We start from the raw sequence: 26945 nt of genomic DNA on the forward strand, positions 1-26945 counted from the left end.
CATATTTGAGATGACCAGTCAAATCAAAGTAGGCAGGCTTTATGTTCACAGAACATTATTTGGGGCCTCAGTAGTTTTAAAACCCTGGCTACGACCCTGTTTTATATACAATTTTATTTTCTGAGATATCACGTTCACACACATGTAAAGTAAGGTGGTTCATTGGCTGCTTATGAACTTCATTGAGTGAGCTAACAATGTGTTTTGAATTACAAGCACGCCACACCAGAGCGCGCCTACAGTATGTGTGCGTGTGTGTGTGTGTGTGTGTGAGAGAGAGAGAGAGAGAGAGAGAGAGAGAGAGAGAGGAGAGAGAGAGCTGCCGCTGAGTCTCAGTGCAGCGGTTGTTCTCTGAGTAACGGGACAGAGGTGAATTATTGCAGTTCACTTGCGCGCGACTGCGAGGGAATACAATGAATATTCCGAACATCCGTGGAATAAACAGCGCTAAACAACAGTCGAGCCATTTCTCTTAACCAGACGCGCCTGGGAGCTTTTTGTACTCTTTGAGGAGTTACAAGTGAGTTTTGGAATAACTTTGTTGGATTTCTCTGTCTCTACTCCAAGTAAGTATCATATGGCAAGTTTAATATCTGAAAAAGGTAAATGAGATATGCTTTCTCTTTTCACTCTCTATCTACGAATAGCCTAGTTATTTTATTTTTTTTGCTGCGAGGCAGATAAAAATGTGAACTCAGCAGATGATGCAAATGTCTGCTCTCAGAGACAGTTACGCGTGGCAGTGTCCGACAGAAGAGTCCGAGGAAAAGTGAGGGGGTGGGGGGTGGGCAATAATAATAATGATAATAATAAAATAAAATCTTGACACATTTTTAACCTCTAATTAATGTCTTACTCGAATGAGTTTAGTGCTGCATACATTTGAAGATATAAATCAGACTCTTTCAAAGGGTTTTCATTTTGCGCGTCTGCATAGGTGCCACCCTGTTCCCAAAAGGTGTCAAACTTCAGCGTTTGCCCCAATTTACGTTAATACCTCCCCCACTTTTCCACATAGACTAAACTCTCACAAGAATATGATAACATGTACCTAACAAAAAGTTTCATACTGTGTTTTGTGTAGGTGCTGTTGTAACAGCCCGTTCTGGTTTATTGTAAATTCAGATTGATAGCAGTCAAACATTCCTGGCCCTTCTGGCCGGCTCCCAAAAAACACGCCTTGGAATAATGTATTTCCATCCAGAACAGACTCAGGTCTATACACAACAACCGTCTTATTAAAGTTTTCTGATGCTGTTTATATTCTGAAGTTTAACTTACATTGCTGTGGAGGTGGAGGTGTGTTTATTCCGCTGTGGGGGGTGAACATGACAATCAAGGGCAAAGTTATTTTCATTTCATTATTAGACTGAGTCATGATGTGGTTACTCTGTTATGTAGTTTTAGTGAGATTACAAATGAAACCACAGTTAAGCTACCTGATGACTGTACATCTGTTTCTTAAAGAATATTAATATTACAGAAATCAAGTATATTCAAAGTAATTCAGTTGTTTTAAACAAATAAGATTCTTTATATCAAAATGCATTATTAGATTTATTTTGTATTATATAGGTGTGTGTGTATATATATATATATAGAGAGAGAGAGAGAGAGAGAGAGAGAGAGAGACAGAGAGAGAGAGAGAGAGAGAGAGACTGATATAATTTGTTTGCCAAAAACATTCAAGGTGTGGTTCAACTAACATTTAAAGAGTGCAATAGATGCATCATGAAAGTAGAAATACAGTGAAAAAAAACCCTTTGTTTTAGGCTTCAAAAAGGAAGACTTAACAAATATAGTGCCAAGGTTTTAATATATCCGTGGCTGGTCTGCTGCACTAGAGACAGAGACAGGAAAGCCTCTCCTTTACAAAAAAACACCCATGGCTCCCCATCACCTCCCAGGTCAGGAATGGGTGCAGCTGTGCCGTGCAGAAGAGCTGGGATGCCAGTGCTGGTTCCTGCCCTTCCTGCTGGGTGTCAGAGCTGCTGAAGGGAGATATCAAAGTCCAAAATGTGTTCAGTGGCCTTCAATTTGCGGCAGTGGTGCTCTCTGAATAAATAAGTGGAATGGGCATGGCTGGGAGGTTCTGTGATTCGATTGAGTGCTTGGCTGTGCTCTATTGTGTGCTATTTTAACGGCCACCCAGTCAACAGTATAAATAACACACACTATTTTGATATATGTGATATTTTGAGGTTTGTTGCTTTGAATGTGTGAGAAGATGCAGATGTCAGAAGAGTTTAGTTCAGCTGCAGTATGAGGTTTACTGATTTCTAAGCTGTGTATTATCTTCGTATGATAATGATCTGTTGTGTCGTTGGTGTCAAGCTGTTATCTGCCGATTGTTTTATGTCCTCACTGGAGTTCACGGCGCCTAGTCTGGTCAGCTTCAAAGACAAAGTTTTGACAATGTGCAGTGTGCAGTGTGGTTAGAACTTTGTGATAACTTGCTTACTTGTAGTAGGGTGAAAATATTTCCAAGTTTAACTGACCAATAAAAAAATAAAATAATAATAATAATAAAAAAAGCCCATAAGATTTTATTTTATTTTATTTTAGCTTTTTCTGAAATATATATATATATATATATATATATATATATATATATATATATATATATATATATATATATATATATATAAATAAAGTTATAATGTTTTAAAACTTTAAATCAGCATGAGTTAAAAAGAACACCAAGTAACATGATATATAAAGTCAGTGCCATAAAATAATATTCATTTTAATATACATTTTTATTACAGTAATAAAAAATGTCATAGTTGTAGAAAATAATGACGTTTATTGTTTATGGGTTTTTTTATGAAAATGATGGTACAATAAAGTCTACCTATATATATATATATATATATATATATATATATATATATATATATATATATATATATATTTTTTTTTTTTTTTTTTTTTTTTTTTTTTACTTGTTATGTAACAATACATACAAATCTTTGAATAAACATATTTAATAATAATAAATACATTCAAAATACAGTTTCAACCTTCTTTTGGAAATATGACCTGTTCTTGAAAAAAATGTGAATAATAATTTGTCCTTTATTTGAATGCATTAAAATGTTGCCTTATGTCTCACTTGGCTTGTTTAACTGATACAAGATGTTAAGTTAAAACATATGGGCTGTTACAATATTTGCAGTATGCAGCCCATATGCATTTCAAGACACATTCATACACAACTGTGACACAACTGTGATCACAACCGGCCTCATGTGTATGAGGGAAACGTGGGTTTAATAGTTCGGAGTAGAGCATAAAATTACCCCTTGGCTTCTTCCTCAAGTTTTCTTACATTGATGTCAATGAACACTTTATTTAAATCATTTGCCATCGAGTTCATCAAACGCGATCACATTCGTTTTCTATGTCCAGCATCTGGTGCCTATTTATCTTTAAATTACTTGATTAACCCTATTAAAACATCAGTAGTCAAGAATACAGGCCTGATTGTTACTGATAGTTAGCATGTTGTAATACTCTCAGTTATGAGTCACAAATTAAACAATGAAGTCAGCTTAATAACATCGCTTTCAGGTCTGAAGTTGGGCGTTCAGTAGAACAGTGAATGACACAGGAAGTCTCTCATCTCATTCTGTTGTTTAAGGTGTAGGAAGTCCAGAGAGTCGCAGTTTTTAGTAATGTATAAGTTTTACCCTACTTGTAATATCCGTAAGAATGAAAACTGAGTAAACTGTTTTGAAATCCAAGGGTGAGTAAAATAACAGCACCACGTCAAGCGAGCTAAAAGTAACTAAATTACAATAACAAATGCAGCTGTTGCAGCGGTGAATCACTGAGTCGATTGCCAATTAGCAGTGTGTGGCAGCTATAAACTGACTTATACTACTTTTTAAAGACAGCTCCATGTTTTACGACACCAGAATTACATCACTTGTCAAGGAAACCCTGATAAGAAACATAAAAAACAAAAAACTCTTTCTTCAATTCAATACAAATGAAATGTTTTTGAAGAATGCTTCCATTGCTCTTGAATGCTCAGCATGCATTGATAACACTAAGTTTGACGTCAGTGATGACAGGTGAACCAGTGATGTGTGATTGACGTCAGACCTGTTGTAATGCATCTTGACTGTCTGACGTTTGGTACGTTTCTCAAGCAAACTTTCATACGTCTCGGAATACAATATGTAAGGCATGAACACTTTAATGCTGGTTTTTGTCATTTTTGAATTTAAAAATATCACACATATAAAAAGTGAAGTGACATTCAGCCAAGTATGGTGACCCATACTCAGAATTTGTGCTCTGCATTTAACCCATCCGAAATGCACACACACAGAGCAGTGAACACACACACACACACACTGTGAGCACACACCCGGAGCAGTGGGCAGCCATCTATGCTGCGGCGCCCGGGGAGCAGTTGGGGTTCGATGCCTTGCTCAAGGGCACCTAAGTCATGGTATTGAAGGTGGAGAGAGAACTGTACATGCACTCCCCCCACCCACAATTCCGTCCGGCCCGAGACTAGAACCCACAACCCTTCGATTGGGAGTCCAACCCTCTAACCATTAGGCCACGACTTCCCTCTCTCTATATATATATGGTTATTGTTATTATTCTTGTCCGGAGATTGAAAGTCATGTGGGGTTTGAATGTAGGTGGATATATGGAATTTTCATTTCTGGATGAACTATTGCTTTTATAGAGATAGATAGATACTTAACAGGATTGGTTCTGAAGACTGGAAACATATAACATCAAAACTGAACCCTGTGAGCCACTCTGAGTAAAAACTGAGCAAATTTATGTCAGAGGGCTGCCATTTGGAAACCACTTGTATCTGAAAACCATGTACAATGAAGAATAATCTGGAGAAATAAGTAGGAAATCTATAGACCCCTGAGTAATGGGAATTTTTTTTTCTTTTATCCTGTTTGCTTCATCCAGCTGAGTTTGCTAACTGTTACACTCTGAGTTTCATTATGGTTTGGGCAGTCATCTTGTGGAAATCATTAGGGCTGATGATTGTTTTGCAAGACTATAGCTTCAATGGAATGTAAAACCATAAAGTGCAAAAACTGTTCTGTCATGACATTCCCAAAATTCAGGAAGATAGCGCCACCATGCACTGTTGAAAGGATTCACCAGAATGGTGTAAAACAATTTCCACACCCAGATTTTAAATTGATTGAACCATGAAGAGCTAGATGTAGATTTCATCTTCTTGACTTTCTTTAGAACTGCATGTTTGTATGCTTGAATTGTGTGATATCTCGCTTCACACAGTTCAATGCTTGCCAAAGACATTTCTATTAAGCAAGTCATTGTGTTTTATGTATAGTCACCTAACAGACGCGTCCTTCTGTTTTTAGAAGTAAGACCAGAAACGGAATTAGATGCAGAAAGTGTAGCACTGAGAACTCTTTTCTTTCACCATGATACAAAACAAATTGTGAAGACCTGTAAATGGTGGCTCCTCATTAGATTTCTGATGGTGCCAGACTTACCAGTATGATGAGGGTCCACAAAAAGGTTGTAAAAAGCAATCAGGGATGTTACAATGAAGACTTAAGAAGAAACAGGACATCCAGAGTTCTTCTTTTCCCATGTGGAACTGACTCTACAGACCTACGCCCCTTTCACACTGCCAGTGATTACCCGGAATATGTGTGTGCTTTCACACACAACCCATAAAGGTCCTGTAAAGACACGTGACATCAGGATGTTACGTGTAATGTACAAGTCGAAAACACTAGGCACGATAACTTTCACTGAAGCTAGTGAACAAACTCAGTGTCAGAGCAGAAAGTGAAGAACTAACTGATCTCTGCTCCATTTTTTTTTTTGTTATTGTTACAAACACTGATCTGCCTTCAAAACACCTGGTAAAAGAGTTGCGCAATAATGTGTGTTATCACTACGACTCACCCTTTTTACGACATTAGTTCTGGCTTTTGTTCACACAGTGCTCGTTCCGGTACTGAACCCGGCAATGTTACTAGGTCCCCAACCCGGGATCGATCCCGGAATAAATCTCGGGATGTGTTTGCGTTCACACAGAAGGCGACCCGGCAATGTTCCTGCAATTTTCCAGGTCCAACGTGCAGTGTGAAAGGGACTCTAGAGAGTACAGTTTTTGGCGTACCAACCACACTCTCTTTATGTGGTTTCTTAAGTTCAAGAGGGGCAGCTGCCTTCTTTGGATTGGAGCCTTCTTGGGCTTCATTTTTGTGGTGCAGTGTGCCACCAGACTAACCAACCACATGCCCTCAATTCTTTAGTGGACTGCTGCCACCAGGAGAATTTACTTTGGCATTGCTGTAGACCAGGGGTGTCCAGTCCTGCTCCTGGAGGGCCACCTCCGTGCAGAGTTTAGCCCCATCCTGCACATCCAACACACTTTCCTGGGAGTTTCTACTGATAAACTTGATTAGCTGGTCCAGATTTAGTTAAGGTTGAGGCTAAATTCTGCAAGACTGTGGTGGTAAAGGAGCAGAAATGGACACCTCTGGTTGGCACATGGGAGATATTTCAAGAGAAAGACGTTTTACTGCTTTAAGACACCAATCTACTGACAGTAAAATGCAAGTGCAAGACCTGCAGCAATATACTGTTAGTGAACATCCCAGTGTCATACGTGCACTTTCCTCTCAATCGTTACATCTCTACTTTAGACTATGATAAAGGTCTCCAGGGTGTTCGTTTTGACCTCAACAGACTGAACAGAAGAAACGAACAAGAGAAGATTTCCACGTCGAAGAAGGCGGAGCTCCGGAGCCACACCTACCTATTAGTTAATCGTCACAAACCACTGGTAGACTGAAGGTGTTTACCAGCCAGAGTGAACTTTTCTGGAAACTTTCAAATGCCCTAAACAAACTCCAAATGAACTTTGTTTTGGCCTTATTTGAAATGCTGCCCAACCGGTTTGTTTGTCAGTTTTGTCTGGTGCATATCGAGGGCTTTATGCTGAAGAATGGCTCTTGCATATTCTGGTGCAGTTGTCTCTGCTGGAATCTAGACCTTACAGTGGTTCTAGTTCCATTTTTCGCTGACTTCTGTTGGAACCACGTTGTTAGGGGTACTAAGTAAATGGACATTTAACGCGTTGGTTGGCTTCGGGTTTAGGTGTAATAAGCCGGTTACTAGAAGTGAGCTAGGATATGTTTTCTCTGTAACACTTTCCTTGAGGGATCAATTCTCACTATTAATTAGTTGCTTGTTAGCATGACTATTAATAACATATTGGCTGTTTATTAGTACTTATAAAGCACAAATTCTGCACGACCATATCCTACATCCCTAATCCTACCCAATACCTAAACTTAACAACTAAGTTACTAACTATTAATAAGCAGCAAATTAGAAGTTTATTGATGCAAAGTTTGGAGTTAATAGTTTGTTAATAGCAAGAATTGGACCTTCAAATAATGTGTGACCGTTTTCCCATTTTCTCTTTTCTTGTGTTTTAGAGGAAGATTCAAGGCCACCTAACATCAAGTACTAACACCTCAGGCCAAAAAAATGAAAAGAAAAGAAAAGAAAAGAAGACAGTTCAACTGTTCACAGTTCTCAGCTAACTTTAAAACCATTTCTTTGCAATCCATTGACACATATGTCGTGCATTTTGTGGTTCAAAGACTGCCGTTTACTTTAAATGATTTTTTATTTTATTTTAGTTTTAGATCTGCGGTCTAACTGTAGCCACCTTGTGTTTTGGGCTGAGGATGCTTTACAAGGAAAGAAAGCTGGTGGTTGGTGATGGTGATAGATCAAGTTCATACCACTTTTGTATCATTTATGCAGCCAAACTGTAATTTTGTAGTCACTTCCTGAGGCAGTGTGTAATCATTTTGATACTTGCATATATTTTAAATATTTAGCACATCTGCAACCAGGTCCAAGTTGAACTTGAGGTCCAAGTCCATGGGAGGACAACATGCCAAAACAGGTTCTATAACACTTGTTGTCGAGAACCAGGATTTGCCCCAGGGACCAAATAAAGTTGCAATTTTCAGACCGAAACAAACAACTTCACAAAACTTATACGTTTTTAAGAGTGATATGATATTTTAGATTTTGGATGTAGAATTGTGGATTCTAACAAATGTATAATGACAGAATGCATATACATTTGACCTATATATGACACATTGTTGTGTAATATATATTCAATGCAGAATAATCCTCAAAATGTTTTTGAACAGGAAAACGCAAAAAATAATTATTCCTGGATTGTTAACAGCTTGCAGATGCCTACCTTATTATGGGCATAAATTAGCATCATTTTGGTCTGAATCACATTGGAGTATTGCCTTTGCACCAATGTGAACAATTTATTCTTTGTAACAATACAGTTCCATTGCTTTTTTGACAGGATTGATGCAGAACAATGCCTGCATTGTATTCTCAGACAGGCAAGAGACCAATACTGAAATGGACCTCTTAAGCAAAACTGTTTAAAATAAATATTTACTATCACAAAATGTTTCCTTGAGTAACGGTCTTGCACTGTGGTTTAAGCAGGGGATGCTGTGAAGATACAAAGCTATCAAATGCACCCAGCCAAGGCCTGTCTGGAATTTCCTTTCCACTGTCATTGTCCACTGAGGATGGGTGCTACGATACTGCTGAAACTGTGGCTTTAAGCATTGCTTCAAATGAGACAGGAAGTTCATAGACATTTCTGCACAGACCACTCTTGTGCATTGCCTTTAGTTTAGAGACATCAGGGGCCTGAGGCCATGTGATAAAACACATTGACACACAATGACAGGATCTGTCTGTCTGTATCCCAACACTATGGACCAGTGTTTGGTGATGATAGGTTTAGAAGCACACAATAACTGGGGAAAGGTCATCCACTCTCACTTGGCATTTTAATTCTAAACAATTGATAGCATGCTGAGCCTGAGATAGCTACATGTGAGCAGAAAAGTGTTTTGTGTTTTGAAGTTTTAGTAATGGTTAAAATAAACTGTTGTACTGAAAAAGGTTTGTTTATTTATTTATGTATTTATTTATTTATTTATTTATTTATTCATTCAGTGTAGCCAGGTGTACAAACTAAAGTTATTGTTTTGACACTTTATTCATACTTGAATGGTGCGTTTGAATTATTTTTGAAGATTGAAAACTAAAATCCTAATTCACTTCAATTGCTGGGAAAAGAGCAACCACTAGATTATGCAAAATTTATTCTTTGGTAAATGATGACAACATTTTCAAAAGTGAAGTATTAATGTTGAATTAAATTTCTGATAACTTTATGAATTTAATTTAACAACAAATGGATATTGGATATTATATTAAATATTATAAAACAAATCTTACCACAGTGATTATTGATTTTATGAATAAATAAATAAAATATTTGAAAAACAATGAAACTCTGCTGAGCTGTAGTGATTAATTTCATACATTTGTCTTTCCTGGTCAACTGGAAATGCAGTAAAGTGCTAATAAAACAGAACCAGATGGAAATTGCATGCTATAAAGTCAAGATTTTTTGCCTGTGACACATCTTACTGGGTTCTGGACATACTTTTGAATTAAACGATAATCCTTGTTGTTCACAATACAGACAATGTGGTTGCACTTTATTTTACAGTATGTGCACTTAACTGTACTCACCTAAGAAAATACTGGATAATATATGGTAACTACATGTGTTAGGATTAGGTTTCATGAATATTTACGGTTATTACTTAGTTATTACCCAGTTGCTATATTAACTATAACATGTACATATTATGAACATGTAGGACTGTATAATAAAGTGCTAGCCACATTGTTGTGGGGCTTATTAAAAGTTAATTCATGTGGATATGCCATGCACATTGTAAATACTCTTGTGCCTGTTCACAGATAATACATCAATGCTTTATTTCAAAATAATTCAGTTATTGTGCTATCGGCCTTAATGTGTGTGTGGGTGACATGTCTACCATCAATGTGAAATTACAAGCCATTAATTATGCAAAACGTTAAGCCATGTGTGACTTCCATTAGACGTCATGCAATATTGAAACCCTGACATGTTTTTCTGTAATCTTTTTCAGAAGCATAATCTTTCAGGATGGATGACGGACAATGCCACTACAATGAAACCATAGCCTTTTTCTACAATCGCAGTCAGAAGGATCTGGCCATGGACTGGAACCCCGTAAGCAAGCTAGTAATGGGACTTGGGATTACAGTGTGTATCTTTATTATGCTAGCTAACTTGCTTGTGATGGTGGCCATCTACATCAACCGCCGATTTCACTTCCCAATCTACTATCTCATGGCTAACCTAGCAGCCGCGGACTTCTTTGCCGGACTAGCCTATTTCTACTTGATGTTCAACACGGGACCCAATACGAGGAGGCTAACGGTCAGCACGTGGTTGCTTCGCCAAGGCCTCATCGATACGAGCCTAACAGCCTCAGTTGCCAACTTGCTAGCTATAGCCATTGAGCGCCACATAACTGTGTTCCGCATGCAGCTCCATACCCGAATGAGCAATCGACGAGTAGTTGTAGTTATCGTCATCATCTGGACCATGTCTATCGTCATGGGAGCCATTCCTAGCGTGGGCTGGAATTGCATCTGTGCCATAGATACTTGCTCCAACATGGCTCCCCTATACAGCAACTCCTACTTGGGCTTCTGGGCGATCTTCAACCTGTTGACCTTCGTAGTCATGGTCGTTCTATATGCTCACATATTTATGTATGTACGTCAGCGAACCATGAGGATGTCCCGGCACAGCTCGGGTCAAAGGCGGAACAGGGACACTATGATGAGCTTGCTGAAAACAACTGTGATTGTATTGGGTAAGTTCTGCTTTCATTCAATGATTCAGCAGTAAATTCTCTCACGCTTGAATGTTCAAACATTGGAGTTGGAGTTTAGCTCCAACTTGCACACATGCCTGGAAATTTATAATAAAGGCTCCAGAAAATAGTGAGGCTCCAGGAGCAGGTTTGAACACCCCTCGGCTCTAGCAGAGTGGTTTCCAACCAAATTCCTTGAGGCCCTCAACAGTGCATGATTTTGCATGATTTCACAGTCAAACACATCTGATTCAGGTCATCAGCTCATTAGTACATACTGAAATGGGTTGCATGCTAAATGTACAGTGTTGGGGGCTCCAGGAACAAATTTGGGAACGACTGCTCCAGTATATAGATCGGGGTAGCCAACCCTGCTTCTAGAGGGTCACTATCCTGCAGATTTCAGTTTCAGCCGTGCTCCAAAAAAACACTTGTCTGTTGTTTTCAAGTAATCCCAAACACCTTTATTAGCTGGTTCAGTGTTTGATTTGGGTTGGAGCTAAACTCTGTGGGACAGTATCCCGCAAGGAGCAGGGTTGTACACCCATAATACAGATGGCCTCAAAGCTAAAAGACAAAAAAATAAAAATCACAAATTTGCAATTATAATTTTGAGCCTGTCCTCCAACAAAAAACGACCATATAGGTTGTTTGTGCAAGCATTTATTACGACCTATATTTACGTTTTAAATGAAAAAGAATTACAGTATTGCGTTGCGTCTGTCGTCATGAAATGATGTATAACGTCATTACCAATCAAACCGCACGTTTATTTAAATGCAATGTGTGGGCATTTTACACCGATCTCACAGTATTTCCTACATATTTTACTATGTGGCTTATTCATTCGAATGACCACACCTAACCCCACCCCTAAACCTAACCCTCACAGAAATCATGCTGCATTTCGTGCACGTCCGTTCCCTGGGATCGAACCCACGATAGCATGATTACATATCAAGGTATAACGCAATAATCTACAAACTGAACTACATGAAACGCAAACCAGAGGGCAAATCAAAGAGTACAAAACATTAATATGAAAATGACCTTTTGCCGATAGGGGCGCAATTGTAGTATACGCTCTGATGGTTCATATTTCAGGGATTTGGACAAACGACCTATACAAGTGTATTGGTTGGAGGACATGTTGCTAATTTTGTTGGGTATAAATAGAAAAAAAAAAGTGCATTATTTTGTTATTTTGCGGCAAGCTATAAACTGAGTCATTTGTTTCTTGTTTTACATACTGTCTGATCAGGGGCGTAGCAAGCTTTTCAAAAGTGTGGGGGATGGATGTGGTTTGTATATAAACAATAAAAATGATGAATACATTGACAGAGGGGTACAAAATGCAGGGCTTAAAGTTATCTGGCACTGTGCTGGATTTCCGGCTTGCAGCGTTTGGCTGGAAAAAATAATAATCCTACATTAAAAAAAAAAAAAAAAAAAAAAAAAAAAATCAGAAAAGGGGAGAGAAAAAAAAAAACTCCCACACACAGCTTTTTCTCTCTGGTGGTATAAATAATGTAACAATTTACTGTTTTTAAACATTAAAATAATATACACTTTTCTTTCATAGTTCTTCAACAGGTATGCAAACAATAGCTGCTGAACAATATCCCAATAATAGCAATTAGCATTAGTCTAAAAAACGAAATATAATACTGAAAACACTCGACATGTCAACAAAACGATAACAAAACATCTTCCCAAACACATATCAAGCATATTTAAAAACCTCGAAAGCATAAACACTCATTCAAAGTACATGGAAAAGGGAGATGTAAATAAGCATAACCATAAGTTCCCGCCTCCTCAGCACGAGTGACCGATAATACCCCAAGAGAGGCGGGACTTAAGGCAGAACAGCCAATCATCAGCCGGTCACACTCAAAGTTGGTGTCATGTTTGAGAGGGAGGGCGGAGGAGACAGCCGCGGCGAGCGTAGACACAGAAACGGAGGAGCGACTGTAGTAAGACGTTTGTGCAAAACTGCGGAAAAACTGCAGAAAACGTGCGGGTGTCGAACCCTCTCACCGGGAAAAGTGTGGGTGTTAAAACCCCCACATCCCCCATGGGTGCGATGCCCCTGTGTCTGATTAGGTACTACATTTGATGCGCAACAAACTTATTATTCCAAAGCTGATTCTATAAACTATAGTTTTAAAGTGTAGTATGATTGTAATCCAGACATAATGCATCTGTCATGTTAGCTTTGTCATGTGACCTGCGGCATCAGTTGTGTCACTCGCTGACGTTCACAAATCCTCTTCAGTGGGCTCATGGGAAAGTAAAGTGTTGATCAGATGCACACCCCAGCATTTTGACAGAAGCAGTGGGTCATCCAGGCACTTTGCACCTACTGTTTTATGAATACTACAAATTCAGACATACTACTTATTAGGGCTGGACGATTATGGCCTAAAATCTAAATCTTGTTTAATTGAACATTTTACCTCGATAACGATTAATTAATGATTATTCTGTTTCTGTTTTGTTTTTTTGCCCTCATAGTTCACTGACAAGGTTTGTACTGTAAATATGATTGACTATCAGCAGTTATTTTATCTATGTTCATAACATTTCTTACTAGGGTTGGGTATCGTTTGAATTTTATCGATTCCGATTCTAATCGATTCCTTAGTTCCAATAAGATAAAAAAATCCAATATATAAAAAAAATTAAGTCAAACATTTAGATGTCAAACATTTTTACAAAGCATTCTTTGTTAGAGGTTAGAGGTTATGAATTTCGGTTTTGATTATTTTTCGATTAATCTTCCAGCCCTACTACTTATTTCATATACTGTTTTTTACCTACTATATGCTAGGGAAGTAAGCATATTTGGACTCATTGGCAGTATGTGACATGTTCAGTTTGGTTCAATTCTCACATTATTCCACTTGCAGATAGATTATATATACACAAAAATAGCAATCATATCCTTTATTACAATGGTGCAATCATAAGCAGATGGTTTTAAACCACAAGACTTGTTCAACAAACAAACTGTCCTCACTCATTTCTAATATTATTTGAAAATGGTGGGAAACCTCATGAAGGGCAATTCTCTTGACTATCAAATAAAAAAATTTAAAAAAAACATGAAACGAACAATAATCCTTTTTTGGTCTACCGCAAGTATCTACATTGCGGATATAAACATCATGGAGCCAAATTGCTCATGTTCTCTGAGAATCTGTCCATTAATGATGTCAGTATGACATAGAGAATTTGCTCCAGGGATCAATTTCTTCTCTCCAATTCACCCATTGACATTTGGGTGAGATTTAATGTGTCCGCTTCCTGTCAAAGTCCTTCAACGCTAGCACAAATTATGCACCAGGCTCCAAGCTGTGGTTCAAAACCACTAAAACGCCTTACATACATATATTTTCAGATTTACCTAAGTTCTACATTATAGGTTACCCTTTGCTCTGTTGTGCCAATTTCAAGTCGATGAACAATGAAGCCCTTCAGTAGTCTACAGCTGAGGGCCCGTCATAGTGGTCTCGCAGCCAGTTCCACTGTTCGCCTTGCACTGCTGGCTCTGCATCAGTGTCATGCCTCACCGGCTCCTCCAGTGAAGCCTGGCCTGGAACAAAAAAAGGAACCCAGTCACGGTGCAGCATCCCGCTGCACAAGCACTGAGCAGGAAACACTACTGTTCTTGTTCGGACTGGTCAGAGCTTGTCTTGAACCTCTAGAGAGAATGGAGAGCAAGGGGTCTGGATGAAAGCACGGTTTGTAGACTGTTATCTCACCCTGAAGATAAGAAAGAGATTTATATAACTATTCTTAACGTAGTTGTTACTGTGTGTAATTACTGTTTAAATAGTATAATCCTGTTAAAATATATTAGAGTTCTAAAATCAGACCATAAATAGAACAGCATTTATTTTTATTTTATTTTTACAAATATGAGTGTTGTGCATAGATTGCTGGGTAAAAAAAAAAAATCTGGTTCTGTTATGCAGATATTATTAATTCTCATAAACCTTTGCTCTGGTCATCTTATTTGGCTTATTCTGATCACAACATTTCACAACTTCCACCTAAAAATGTATCGAAGCAAACTTATGCAGCAGGAAGTGCTGCATGTTTTTTGGTTACTAAAAAACATAAGGGACAACAATGACAAAAGACTGCTGAAAAAGTGAGCAGATGAGAAAACATGTAATTTCAGTATATGTTAGACATCAGCACATTTATTTCCCGGTGCTAGCTGCATGAGAGTTTGTTGTATTTCCAAAATTTTCTTTAGTGCACTGCTTGTCTTATTCTAAATGATAGAATGTGTCACACCAGCTTGCCTGTTTTTTTTTTTTTTTTTCTGGTGAGATCTGGCAACGTTGATTTCCACTATCACATCAGAAAATCAGGTTTTCGTGTACTAGTATCCACCAAAAAGAACTTACTAGGAAACAATGAGGATTTATCTCGTCACTCTTATAACTTCCACAATCTAAAAGGCATGACTCATGACTTGTTGAGAGTTACTCAAGGGCGTATGAAGTATATCAGAATAACACAGCTACAGTGATGATGTAATCATTGGAACAGTTTCCGCTCCTCAAGAAAACAAGACATCAGGGCTCATGTAAAGCAGCAGGGTGTTTCATTCAAAATACATTTAGCCAGTGTTGGATTTTTATTTTTCTGGATTCTTATTTGCATTAATGGATCACTAGACAAATTCAGATATGCTTACAAGGCATACATATAATTAAATAAATAATAAAAATAACAAATCATGAATTTGCAAATCAGTGTTTCTGTTTTTTGCTCATGATGGTTTCAGGAACCATCTTTAAAAATAAAAAGAGATTATAATAAGCTGTCCATTGCATTTCCAACAGCGTGCATCTATTGCATTCAAATATTTGTTGGATATACTGGCATCTCGCCGCTTGTGAATCTCAGAAACTGGCAAAATCGTAGTTCACGAGAAATATAAACATCACACCCAAGAAGCAGCGTTGTTTTGAAGGTTATGGAAGTATATCAGCATATCTTTTCATCAACCATTCGTTAAAATGGGACTAAATCCGATTTCTTCAGCTCTGTCGGATATAAAGACAAACAACTGTGTTTGCAGGCGATGGCTTGAACATCAGCTTTACATTCACTACAATAAAAAATGAATACAATATAAGTTAATAGAATGTTTTATATTTGAGGGAAAACATAGACTTAATTGTGATTACCTATAGATTTCATTAGAGGATTCCCACAGACTTCAGTGTGTAAATATCCGGTTAGAAATCTGGTCTGTGTGCTGATTCCCATGAAAGACGTAAGAAAAGCTGTTTAAATGAGGAGGGCTAAACAAATGACCATGCATTTGCCAAATCCTTCACTCCCAAATCTGCTGTTAACTATGGAAAGCATGCACTAAGCAGTTCCACAGGTGTTGCCATCTCACTGATCTCCCATCAACCTCCTGCTACTGCTGCATATTTTTGACCACAACCATTTGGCCAAGTGTTGTCAAGTTTGCCAAAAAATAAAAATAGCACTTGTTTTGCAGAGATAGCTTTTACTGGTGGGTGGTTAATGTTGATAGACACTGATTTTTTCTGCATTCTAAACGTATCTCATATGAGTCAAGGTTTGTCAGGTTACAGTAAATCATACAGTGTTGTTGTAAGCAGCTGTAAATCACTACACAAATCAATATAATTGCCGACTAGTTGCTCAAAGAACAATTATGTTTGAATTCTCAAAAACTGTGAATGTTAAAAGTTATTTATCATCACTTTTAGTTTAGACAGAGGTGTTATTTTAGTAAGTCTTCAGTGCTTTACTGTAGTAACTTACTGTAGCTGCACATCCGACACTCAAACCACATCGATTCAGCAATAGGACTGTTGTTAATGACATTGTCAAGCAGGTGAAGTAATTCCGCTAATTAACCATTGTAAATACAAATCATGGCATCTGGACTTTTTGAATGATTTATTAAAAATACAAGTTTATAAAAGCCTTTAATATGTTTGTGAATTGGACTACATTGGTCATGCTGTATGCTTGTTTTTACGTGCAGCCAATGAAAACAATGCTTTTTTTTTTCTCTCCTTGCTTTACTTTATGGTTCCTGGGCATTTTAACTAATCACATTCAGTTCTGACTGCAACAAAACTACAGTATAAACCTTTTTTTTTTTTTTTTGAGTATGATTTATTCCACTTGCCACTTAATTTTGAATTTTTAGTTATTGACTGATTTTCTCATGGCTATATATTGATAATGCATGTACATGCCATAACTTTTTGCACATGTCCCAACAAACCCCTACAATGAGTCAGTGATAGATTTATTTTTGCAGTCACAGAGGTCATTCACAAAAAATTTATTTTTCTATAAAAAAATAAAAAAAACACTGAGAAGTATAGAACCTGAGCACTGTCCATTTAAGAGCATCTTTACATAGAAAACCAATGGAAAATAAGTGAAGTGGAATTAAAAAACACTTTCTGTATGAACATCTCCTTACATTTCCAGCACCAATCGAACACACTCAGTAATAAATAATAGTCATTATCATGTTATTTCTTTTGGGGATATCGGTTCCAAAACGTGTAAACATACTGAATAATTGGCAAAAACAATCAATCGCTTGACTTCCACTTTCCAAAACAATCAAGGCATGCTTTCCTTTAGATATGGCCAAGTCGTTGCTGGTGTCAAGGAAAGCCATTAAGTACTTCCTAGACAAATCCAACATTCACACGACTTGGCAAAGTTATTGTGCATCTGGACCTGAATCTGAACACCCCAGTCATCGTGCCTGATGGTGTTAATAAGCCTTTGCGCAAGTAATAAATTGAAATCCTGCTCTAAGACGAAGCAAAGCTTTGAGCAGATGCCAATTTAACTGCTTTTTCAGCTTGAAAGTGGAAGAAAGCTTTAATGGATGGTAAGGGATGTCTTTACAGGCTTATACGTCCATAGTAGGGTCGACCAAAATCATATTATGTGTAGCTACATTTATGGGATTTCTTTTTTTTTTCATTTCCAAAACAAACTGATCCTCACTAACCTCTGTTTCAAATTAGTTGTCTGCGCTGTTCTCAGCGCTGTTTCATTCTCACAGCTGAACCCACAGTGAAGTGCTTGTGTTGAAAACTATCTTCATTTCAAGTTTATTTTTATTTCGAGATTCGTTATTCAGAATATCGTTATTCAGAGTATTGAAGCTGAAGTAACATCGAGTTTTCAGGTAAAACAAACAGACAGGACGTTTTGAGCAGGGGTCTTTGTGGTGCAAAGTGCAATTTTGTCCGAGACTCTGACTTCAAACGCAGTCTTCAGTCCCCCTCGCTCACGTCTCGAGGTTTGTTCAGAGAGAGCAAAACATGTGGCAAAGCTGTGCTGGAAAGAGCTTGGAGTTTATCTAACTGCTGAGAGCCTCCACATAGCTTTCTAGTGATGTCAACCATTCAAGAGCAGCTGCGTTTGACTAAAAGAAGTGTAGTGCTCTTTCAATTGTTTTTCATTTTATGACGTTTTTTTTTTTTTTCCTGCAAAATAACAACTGTAGCCAAAATGTTCTTTTTCAGTAAACAATTTTTGGTTGTCAAAGTCATGTTGGGATAGATTCATGAGAAAAGAAGAAGTTTGGCACAAAGAAAATACACTCTAACGATTGTTTAAGCACATGGATGCAACCCTGCTCTTCTGTTAGTAATGGGAAAGACAGATATTGCTGCCTTATGAGATGTAGGCTCTTTCAAAACTTAGTGCACTGCCTACATAGGAAACTACATCTTGAGGAAGCATCCCAAAAAAAGACCATAAAGTGCTGTCTTTACACAAACCACATGCACTGAAGAGAGAGAAAAAAATGAAACTTAATACATATTGCAAATAGTTACAAATAAATGGCAAGTAACACGTTTTATTAATCATTAACTTTTGAAGTAGAAAGACTAAAATATTATTTTCTTTTAAAACAGAACTTGACTTGCAACTGTTTATACAATTTGCCATTAGCATATTGCTAAGCTAATGTTTTAAACTGTGTCCTACAAATATTAGCTAAAATAGACCAGTTTTGAATGAATTATGAATAGTTTCAAGTGTGGAATTAAATATTTTTAATCACCTCATCCCTCATAAAAATGAAGTATTTTTCAAGTATTTAAGTACGCTTAAGTAGGCTTACACTCTTGTAGTAAACTCTTGAGTGCACAACTAGTTTATAGACTGTCCTCCAAAAAAAAAAAAAAAAAAAGATACATATTTACGTTTTAAAGTTTAAAGAGTACAAAGCATTGATATGAAAGTGTCCTGTTGCCGATAGGGGCGCAATTGTAAAATATGCTCTAATAGGTCATATTTCAGGGATTTGGACAAAAGACCTATTAGGGCGTATTGGTTGCACTCTACCTGCTTGGTTCCTACATAAGTATTAAATGTCTATACTTGAAATATACTTTAATTGTTCTGTAAAGCCCTTTTCACACTGCGATTCTGGAAAATACATGGGTATTGTGTCCCGGGAATTGTTCCCGGCTCGCTAGATTTTGCACTTTCACACTGCCAGTGATTTCCCGTAATATGTGCGCGCTTTCACACACAACCCATAAAGGTCCCGTAATGACAATTGACATCAGGACGTGACGTGTAATGTACGAGTCGAAAACACTAGGCATGTTAACTTTCATCGAAGCTGGTGAACGATCTCAGCACCAGCGCGGAAAGTGAAGAACTGATCTCTGCTTCATTACAGTTTGCGCATATTTTTTCGTTGCGAACGTTGATCTGCCTTCAAAACACCTGGTAAAAGAGTTGCATGGTAACATGCGTCATCGCTACAACACGGCATTAGGTCTGGCTTTTGTTCACAAAGAGCTCGTTCTGGGATTGAATGTTGTTTTAGGTCAACCAATCCCGTGGCGTTTGCATTCACACACAAAGGCGATCCGGCAATGTTCCTGCAATTTTCTGGGACCAATGCGCAGTGTGAAAGGGGCTTAAGTAAACTTACATGTATGCTATTGATTTAGCTATTATTTAAATACATTGAGTTATGTAAGTAATGTCTTTAATGGATTTTTGCTTGGATGTTTTAATCGTAACTGTTTACTGTTAAATTAGTTTAAAGAGTTTGTGGGATTACTCTTAATACGTAATTTCCACATTATAGAAAATGTTGAATAATCCTAATCTAAGGAGGATAGTTGTGTGTTGTGAGGAACTCTGATGTTACCCAGACAGCAAGCAGTTTCTGCCTAGAACCGGCCCGCATCTGGCCCGCATGGATTTCACGCAGGACAGATGTGGGCCGGATCTGGGCCGAAACTGAGTTTTTGAGAGTTTTTGAGCTAGACTGTGCCTGTTAAATCAATACAGATTTAACTTGACACTTTCCTCCAGTACTCATGAGTCACATCCATGTTCTCTTGTTTTTAGGAGCTTTCATTGTGTGCTGGACGCCTGGTTTGGTGCTTCTCCTGCTGGACGTGGTCTGCTCCAAATGCAATGTCCTGAGCTATGAGAAATTCTTCCTTCTTTTAGCGGAATTCAACTCTGCCATGAACCCTATCATATACTTCTACCGGGACAAGGAGATGAGCGTCACGTTCAAGCAGATCCTGTGCTGTCAGCGGCAGGAGAATGTTAACGGTACAGCAGAGGGTTCGGACCGGTCTGCATCCTCCATCAACCACCCGGTCCTGAGCAGCACGCACCATAAAGACCATTCAGTGGTCTGAGGCTCAACACGGCCCGGGATCTTAGCAGAAGCGAGAAGAGACTTCGAAAAAGGCATTTTCATCAGCAAAAGACTTGTGGTTATGAAGTTGTCTTTATAAAGTTTTGACATGATATTGAACTATTTAAAGGCTGATCCAAGAGGATTTAAGTTTAACAAAAATCGTATTTGTTCCCGAAACGCCTTAAGTATGGAAAAGTTGGATGAGTATTTTGGCTAGTTGTAATTTTTTGGCCAGATTGTTGTAAATCGAGGAGTTGCGTGAGTTTTAGTCTTGTACAGCAGGTGTTGAAGGGAAGGGCGCAGTGTCGGGTGAATCTGTCCTCAGTTTGCACTAGAAAGAAAGAAAGAGTGCATGTAAGGGGCCGCTGGGAAATAACTTTGGTGAATTATGCAAAGTACTTGATTGTTTGCTTTTTGTTTTTGTTTTGTTTTGCACTGCAGGTTCATCCCTATGATACCAAGCTGCCACCAAAATGTACACCTAAAAAAAAATACACTACTGGTCAAAAGTGTTTTTTTTTTTTTTTTTTTGGTCTAATGATTTTCAAGACTGCATTCATTAAAAAAATACAGTAAAGCAATAATGTTGATAAATTTGGGGAATTGTATGGTAACTGTGATACATTACCACTCAAAAAATAAGATTAAAAGAGAGAGAGAGAGAAGAAATAAATACTTTATACTTCATTCAGCAAAGATGCTGACATTTTTTATAATAAAACATATTTCAAATATTTTTTTTTCTTTTTAAACTTTTTTTTTTCAAAGAATGAATTTTCACACAAATATTAAGCAGCAAAAAATTGTGAGAGCAAACTTAATTTTCAGAATTTATGATAAGAAGAACTGTTATTAATAACTGAGCACCAATAGTAACTGATAACAACCGAGCAGCAAATCATCAAATCAGATGATCACAGGAATAAACAACGCTGTCTCACGACCAATTCGTACGTATTTTATGAGGTGGCTAATTCGTACGAATTTGTACGACAATTTGTCTAAACCCCAGTGCCGGTTAGGTTTAGGGGCGGGGTTAGGTGTAGGTCATTCGCACAAATTCATACGAATTGTGCAACTCATAAAATACGTATGATTTGGCAAAAATCTTATGAATTTGTACGAGTGTGGTCGTACGAATTCACATTAATAAGCCACCTTGCGAAAAATGTACGAATAGCCGTGAGATCGGGTTGGAATAAATGACATTTTACAATATATCCAAATAAAATGATAAAATACAAATAAAATACATTGTAATAATATTTCATAATATTACTGTTTTACTGTATTGTCTTTTTAAAAATGCAGCCTTGATAAGCGTAGATTGTAAAAAAAATGCATTCAATATTTTTTATCTTAAAGTCAGCCTTTTTGTTGTTGTTGTTGTTGTTTAATGAATTATATTTAGTTTTCTGTAAAATGTATTCTTTACACTTTTCTAAAACAAAATGAAGATTCATTTTATGAAGGTCCAATTTGTGGCCACCTAATTGATTCGTTAATTTAAGTGATGCATCATACCTAATGTCATGGCCTCAATCGAAATCAAATGTCATCATGTTGAAATAATTTAAACATTTCTTATGATTCAACATGATGGAAACTAAATGATCAAAAACGTCTTTGCTTCACATACCACCATATATATGTATGTATGTATGTATATAATGTGTATATATTCATATGTTAGTCAAAAAGGGAATGTTTGTTGTTTAAAGTTTTGAAACCAAGGTATAGCTATTTTTTTAATATTGTTCTTCTTTAAAATCTTTTCCAAACATACAAAATAACATTTTGGCCAAACATGGAAGGACTGGTGTTTTAGGACAGAAGCTTAACACTACATACAGTGGCCCGATAAAGTATTTGAATATTTAATCTACTTTTAACAATAAATATGACACTTTTATGAACTCCTCTGTATCTGTACCTTGTTCCTTTGTGGACTGAAGGAGAACTTCAGTCATTTGCTAAAGTAGCTTTTACACCAGTTGACAGAATTACCATAAAAAAAATCAAAAAAATAATACATTCATATAGATTAAGTGTGAATCGTACATTTTCAAAAAGTGCAACTATAATGCTAACATCTGTGAAATTAACAGTTTCATATGATGAAGAGTTGAAGTTTTTGTACTCTACGACATGTTTATTCATGTTTGAAATAGCATTGTATGTAAAGAACATTAATCCACTTTAAAATGGCTGAAATCCAAAGATTCGCAAACTTGCAAACTGACAAATGGAGGAGTTTTGGTTGAGATGCTATATTTCTAAAACATATCAGTATTATCAGTAGCCTTACAAAAAAATACTAACATTGCCATAAGTGTTACAGTGAAAACATGCATTGATTCAATGTGGACGTTTGAGTTCTTTAAGAACTGTTCATGTTATTTGTCTTACCAGGAAAACTACCTATTAAACCTCTTTTCTTTTTTTCTTTTTTTTTTTTTTTGTTCGCATCATCCGAGCAGCAAATGTTCCAGCCTTGTTGCGAGTCTTGTACTGTTGCGAAAGCGAGTTTGAAGCAGTCCAGTGCTTCAGAGAAGACAGCTGTGCTTGACAGGTCATGGGCCGTAGGTTCATTCTGGGTTGAAAAACGACAGTGTTTCCTTTTACATTTCAGCAAATGTGACCATTTCAGAAAAGATACTTGTGCCCTTATGAATTCTGAACTCTGAAAACCTGCATGGTAACATTCACTTAACAATGTCATTCAGTTAGTGAACCTTCTTAAATAAATCTGTAGTCAAATCCTCATCTCTGTGGTGTGTCATTTACCAAAGATGTATTTGATGTTTTTCATTTCAAATTGTAATTTTCATTGTTTTGCATTAACATGGACTTACTAGAGTGCATTTTAGTTCATTTGTTGTTTTGCAAAGGAAAAATGTGTCCGTTACCTTGTAGTGTCATGGCTTACAGTTGACAGATATTTTCCAGAATTACAACAAAATGGAGTTTTCCACATTTCCTGCAAACCGGTAGGAAATCCTCGTGTTCAGAGCAAGCTGATGAGTGATGGGGATATTACTCCGTCAATGCTGATGTCACTAATCTTCAAAAAACAGACCCATTTTTGGCCGCTATAAGGAACGCGTGTTACATCTGTAAAACAATCATGAGAATGCCTGGTATATGAAACATATGGCCAAAGAGACTTCAGTTTTTGCTTGGACATGGCCAAGTCTATAAACCAGAGCAGCTGGGCTCGGAATTCATCTGTGTGTGTGTGTGTGTTACTCTTTAGTCGTGTGTGTGATAGCAGACATGCAGTTTCTCATGAAGCTGTGAGGGAGAGCAGCGAACACTGGGATCCAATTGTCTTAAGTTACTAGAGGAAAGATTTGGTAATACTTTAGATTAGAGAACACTGTTCACTGTTAGCGTGTTGTTTATTAACATGCATATTACCAGTGGCGGTTCTACATTGAAATACACCCTGGGCGAGACCCCTTTCGAGCGCCCCCCCCCCCCTCCCCCCCACTGTGAGGGCCAGTTAGCAGGGTCGGTTGACAAAGGCTCATCCTCACCAGTGGGGCTCAGTGGGGGCTCAGCTCCAGGCATTTCTATCAGACAGCATATTGGCATATTACTCAATTTTTTTCCCTACATGTCATCACATTGTTTAGAGCATAGAAACAAGTAGTAAAAAATATATATATATATTGAAAAATTATATTTTATTTATGTTATGCTATGGTCACTGGGACTCAGTTGTTTAAAAAAATAAAATGACTTTAAATTATATGTATAGGCAAAAACAATGGGATTTTATTTTTTAATCACCAAAAACTTTTTGGGTTTCAGGATATTTTTCAACCAAAATTTGTATGTTAATCTAACTTTCATGGAGGTACCATTAGCCATTAGGTTACTGCCTCAAATTATACGCATGACACACTTTTAGTTATGACTTGTAAAACTATATTTAGGAAACTATACTTTGCATACTGTGTAGCAAATAAATAGCAAATGTTCATCTTTAACCTACAGATTTGAAAATGCCGTTGGTTATTTACAGGGCCTAACGTTAAAAAAATGATGGAAATGATAACTGAACTTGTAACAGTTTTATTGCAAAGCACAATATTATAAATTAGATCTCGTGATTGAGTTGAAACCAAATTATTGTTGCATAAGCATATCAAGCATCATAGCAAAAAGGATAAACAAAGAGTTATACCCACCACCAATTAACATTAGCCCTTCATTCATGAAATGGATACTGTAATGATAAAGAGACAATAGTTGCATACCTTTATCTTTTGCTCGTTTCTCCTCTTCTTCTTTTCTTCTTTTTTCGAAATTGGGCACCTGGCTTTGAACTTTTCTTCTCCATCTCTGTTTATTTGGCACCCGACAATCAACAAATTTCCCATCCCCCCAACTGTCACTCAGGACCAGAAGTCAAGACTAAACCAATTCACCTTGATGACCGCATAATCGTCTTGTATTACCTAGTTTCATTTGCAGGAACTATAGGCCTGTATTATAACATTATGAATGAAATGTGCGTTATTTGGAAGAAAGTCGAGGTGTGTGACTGACTTTAGCCTATTATTAATTATATTACTAGTGTGGATCCCCCGTCCCCGTCCACCCCCGCCCTGTCCGTTCCATTTGAGAGAGACCCAGAGGTGAAATGTCGCACGCGCCTCTCGCCCCACCCCCTTACACTTCTCTCACAACACAAAACGTCTCCGGTTACTATCGTAACCTCGGTTCCCTGAGAGGCGGGAACGAGACATTACGTCAGCTAAGACGTATATGGGAACTCTTCCCTTCTCCACTTTCACTGAAATCTTATTGGCTAACACCAGCTGGGGACAGCTGGCCAATTGACGCGAAGCATGCAAATACTGGCGGGTAAGCGTGCAGTATAAAATGCATGGGCGCGAAAATTACGTCAGAATCACGACTGAACGCTAGCACAGCTGATCAAACAGCGACCACGGCGGCTAACGTAATGTCTCGTTCCCGCCTCTCAGGGAACCGAGGTTACGATAGTAACCGGAGACGTTCCCTCTCGAGGCGGTAACTCAACATTATGTCAGCTAAGACGTATATGGGAACTGTATAAAATCCCGCCGTGAGAGCAGTGAAGATAAGCCCTGAACGGAGTCAATCACCCTCACACAAGCAGTACAGTTCTAGCCAATGGCCGTGTCGCTAAGAGTGCTTGCATCTGATAGGCGGAACTAGGCCAATGAGACATCTGCTCCGACCCTAACAAAATATGCATAACTTCAAGCAATATATCGAAATCTGCACTAACCAGGGCAGACACAAAGCAATAAGCACTCATGCATGAGAGTTAAACAGAGTCGACGGCGTTTGCGGTGACTGCTGCATAAACCATTTAAACCATAACACAGAGTTAGCAGCCATGGTAACTACTTTATAGCTGGTTATAACAGCTTTAATGAATAAAACTTAACTCACCGAAAAGCATGTGACGCTACAGAGGGTACATCCAGCTTGTAAAACCTGGCGATTGTGTTCTGGGAAGACCAGCCAGCAGCAAAACATAAATACTGGACAGACATACCTCTAGACCAGGCCCATCAGGAAGCATTTATAATGTCCTCGCAGAATGAGCTCTGATGTTGAGGGGGTAATCCTTCCCCTGGCATTTGATAGCGTCCACGATCCAGTGAGAAAGTCTCTGTTTAGAAACAGCACGTCCCTTATTACATCCACCAAGCACACGAACAGCTGGTCCGACTGACGAAAGGCGGCCGAGCAATTCATATACATCCGTAAAACCCTAACAGGGTCCCGGCGCTCTGAGTATCAGCGTCGCGCGAGGCTGACGGCTCAACAGATAAGGCGGGCAGGGAAACAAAACGGTGTATTGAGTGACTTCGAAACGAAACCCGGTCTCGGCCGGAGAGTGACATTACAGTCGCCAGGCCCGAAACCAATGCAATATCGTTCACCAAACACTCACGAAATTCTCCAAGGCACTTCGCTGAGGCGAGAGCAAGAGGCAAGGCAGCTTCAGGGAAGCTCCTTAACCGCAATCGTAGCTAATGGCTCCAACGGTAATAAGAGATAGAGCGTTCAAAACTAGAGCGAAATCCCACGGCGGCACGGAGGGCGGCCATGAAGTACACAATCGGCTTGCTCCCCTGAGAAAACTGAATACCAGAGCGTGCTTAATGATCGTTTACCCGTAACCGGGGAACGAAAGCGGCAATAGCGGTCACATACACCTTCAGCGTGGATGGTTTCAAACTCCCGCTATCCAACTGTGCTGTAGAAAGCGCAAAACATCCGACACGGAACAGGTCCCCGGGTCAATATAAATGTTCTCGCACCATTTAGTGAAAACTCACCACTTCTGCGCGTAGCAGCGAATGTTTGATGATGCTCTCGTCAGTGCAGAGTGT

The 26945-nt window shown here is 38.1% G+C and overlaps 2 protein-coding genes across 3 annotated transcripts in view; both read left to right on the top strand.

Moving 5' to 3' along the window:
• Positions 1-6826, top strand: part of LOC128020665 (uncharacterized) — a 35754-nt gene extending 28928 nt beyond the window's left edge. Inside the window, exon 5 of the mRNA XM_052607273.1 lies at positions 6678-6826. Within this exon, the coding sequence (XP_052463233.1) occupies positions 6678-6826 (149 nt within the window). The remainder of the gene's footprint in view (positions 1-6677) is intronic.
• LOC128021466 (lysophosphatidic acid receptor 1-A) lies at positions 319-23310 on the top strand. 2 transcript variants are annotated; one of them, XM_052608703.1, is made up of 3 exons: positions 319-566; positions 10065-10820; positions 20241-23310. In XM_052608703.1, the coding sequence occupies exons 2-3, from the start codon at positions 10082-10084 to the stop codon at positions 20540-20542; spliced, it is 1041 nt and encodes a 346-aa protein (XP_052464663.1). In that variant the 5' UTR covers positions 319-566; positions 10065-10081; the 3' UTR covers positions 20543-23310. The 2 variants fall into 2 exon arrangements, with proteins under 2 accessions (XP_052464663.1, XP_052464662.1); XM_052608702.1 differs by having other exon boundaries at positions 319-520.
• Positions 23311-26945: the final 3635 nt, after the last annotated feature.

This window comes from Carassius gibelio, chromosome A10, assembly GCF_023724105.1.
Source record: "Carassius gibelio isolate Cgi1373 ecotype wild population from Czech Republic chromosome A10, carGib1.2-hapl.c, whole genome shotgun sequence".
NCBI lineage: Eukaryota > Metazoa > Chordata > Actinopteri > Cypriniformes > Cyprinidae > Carassius > Carassius gibelio.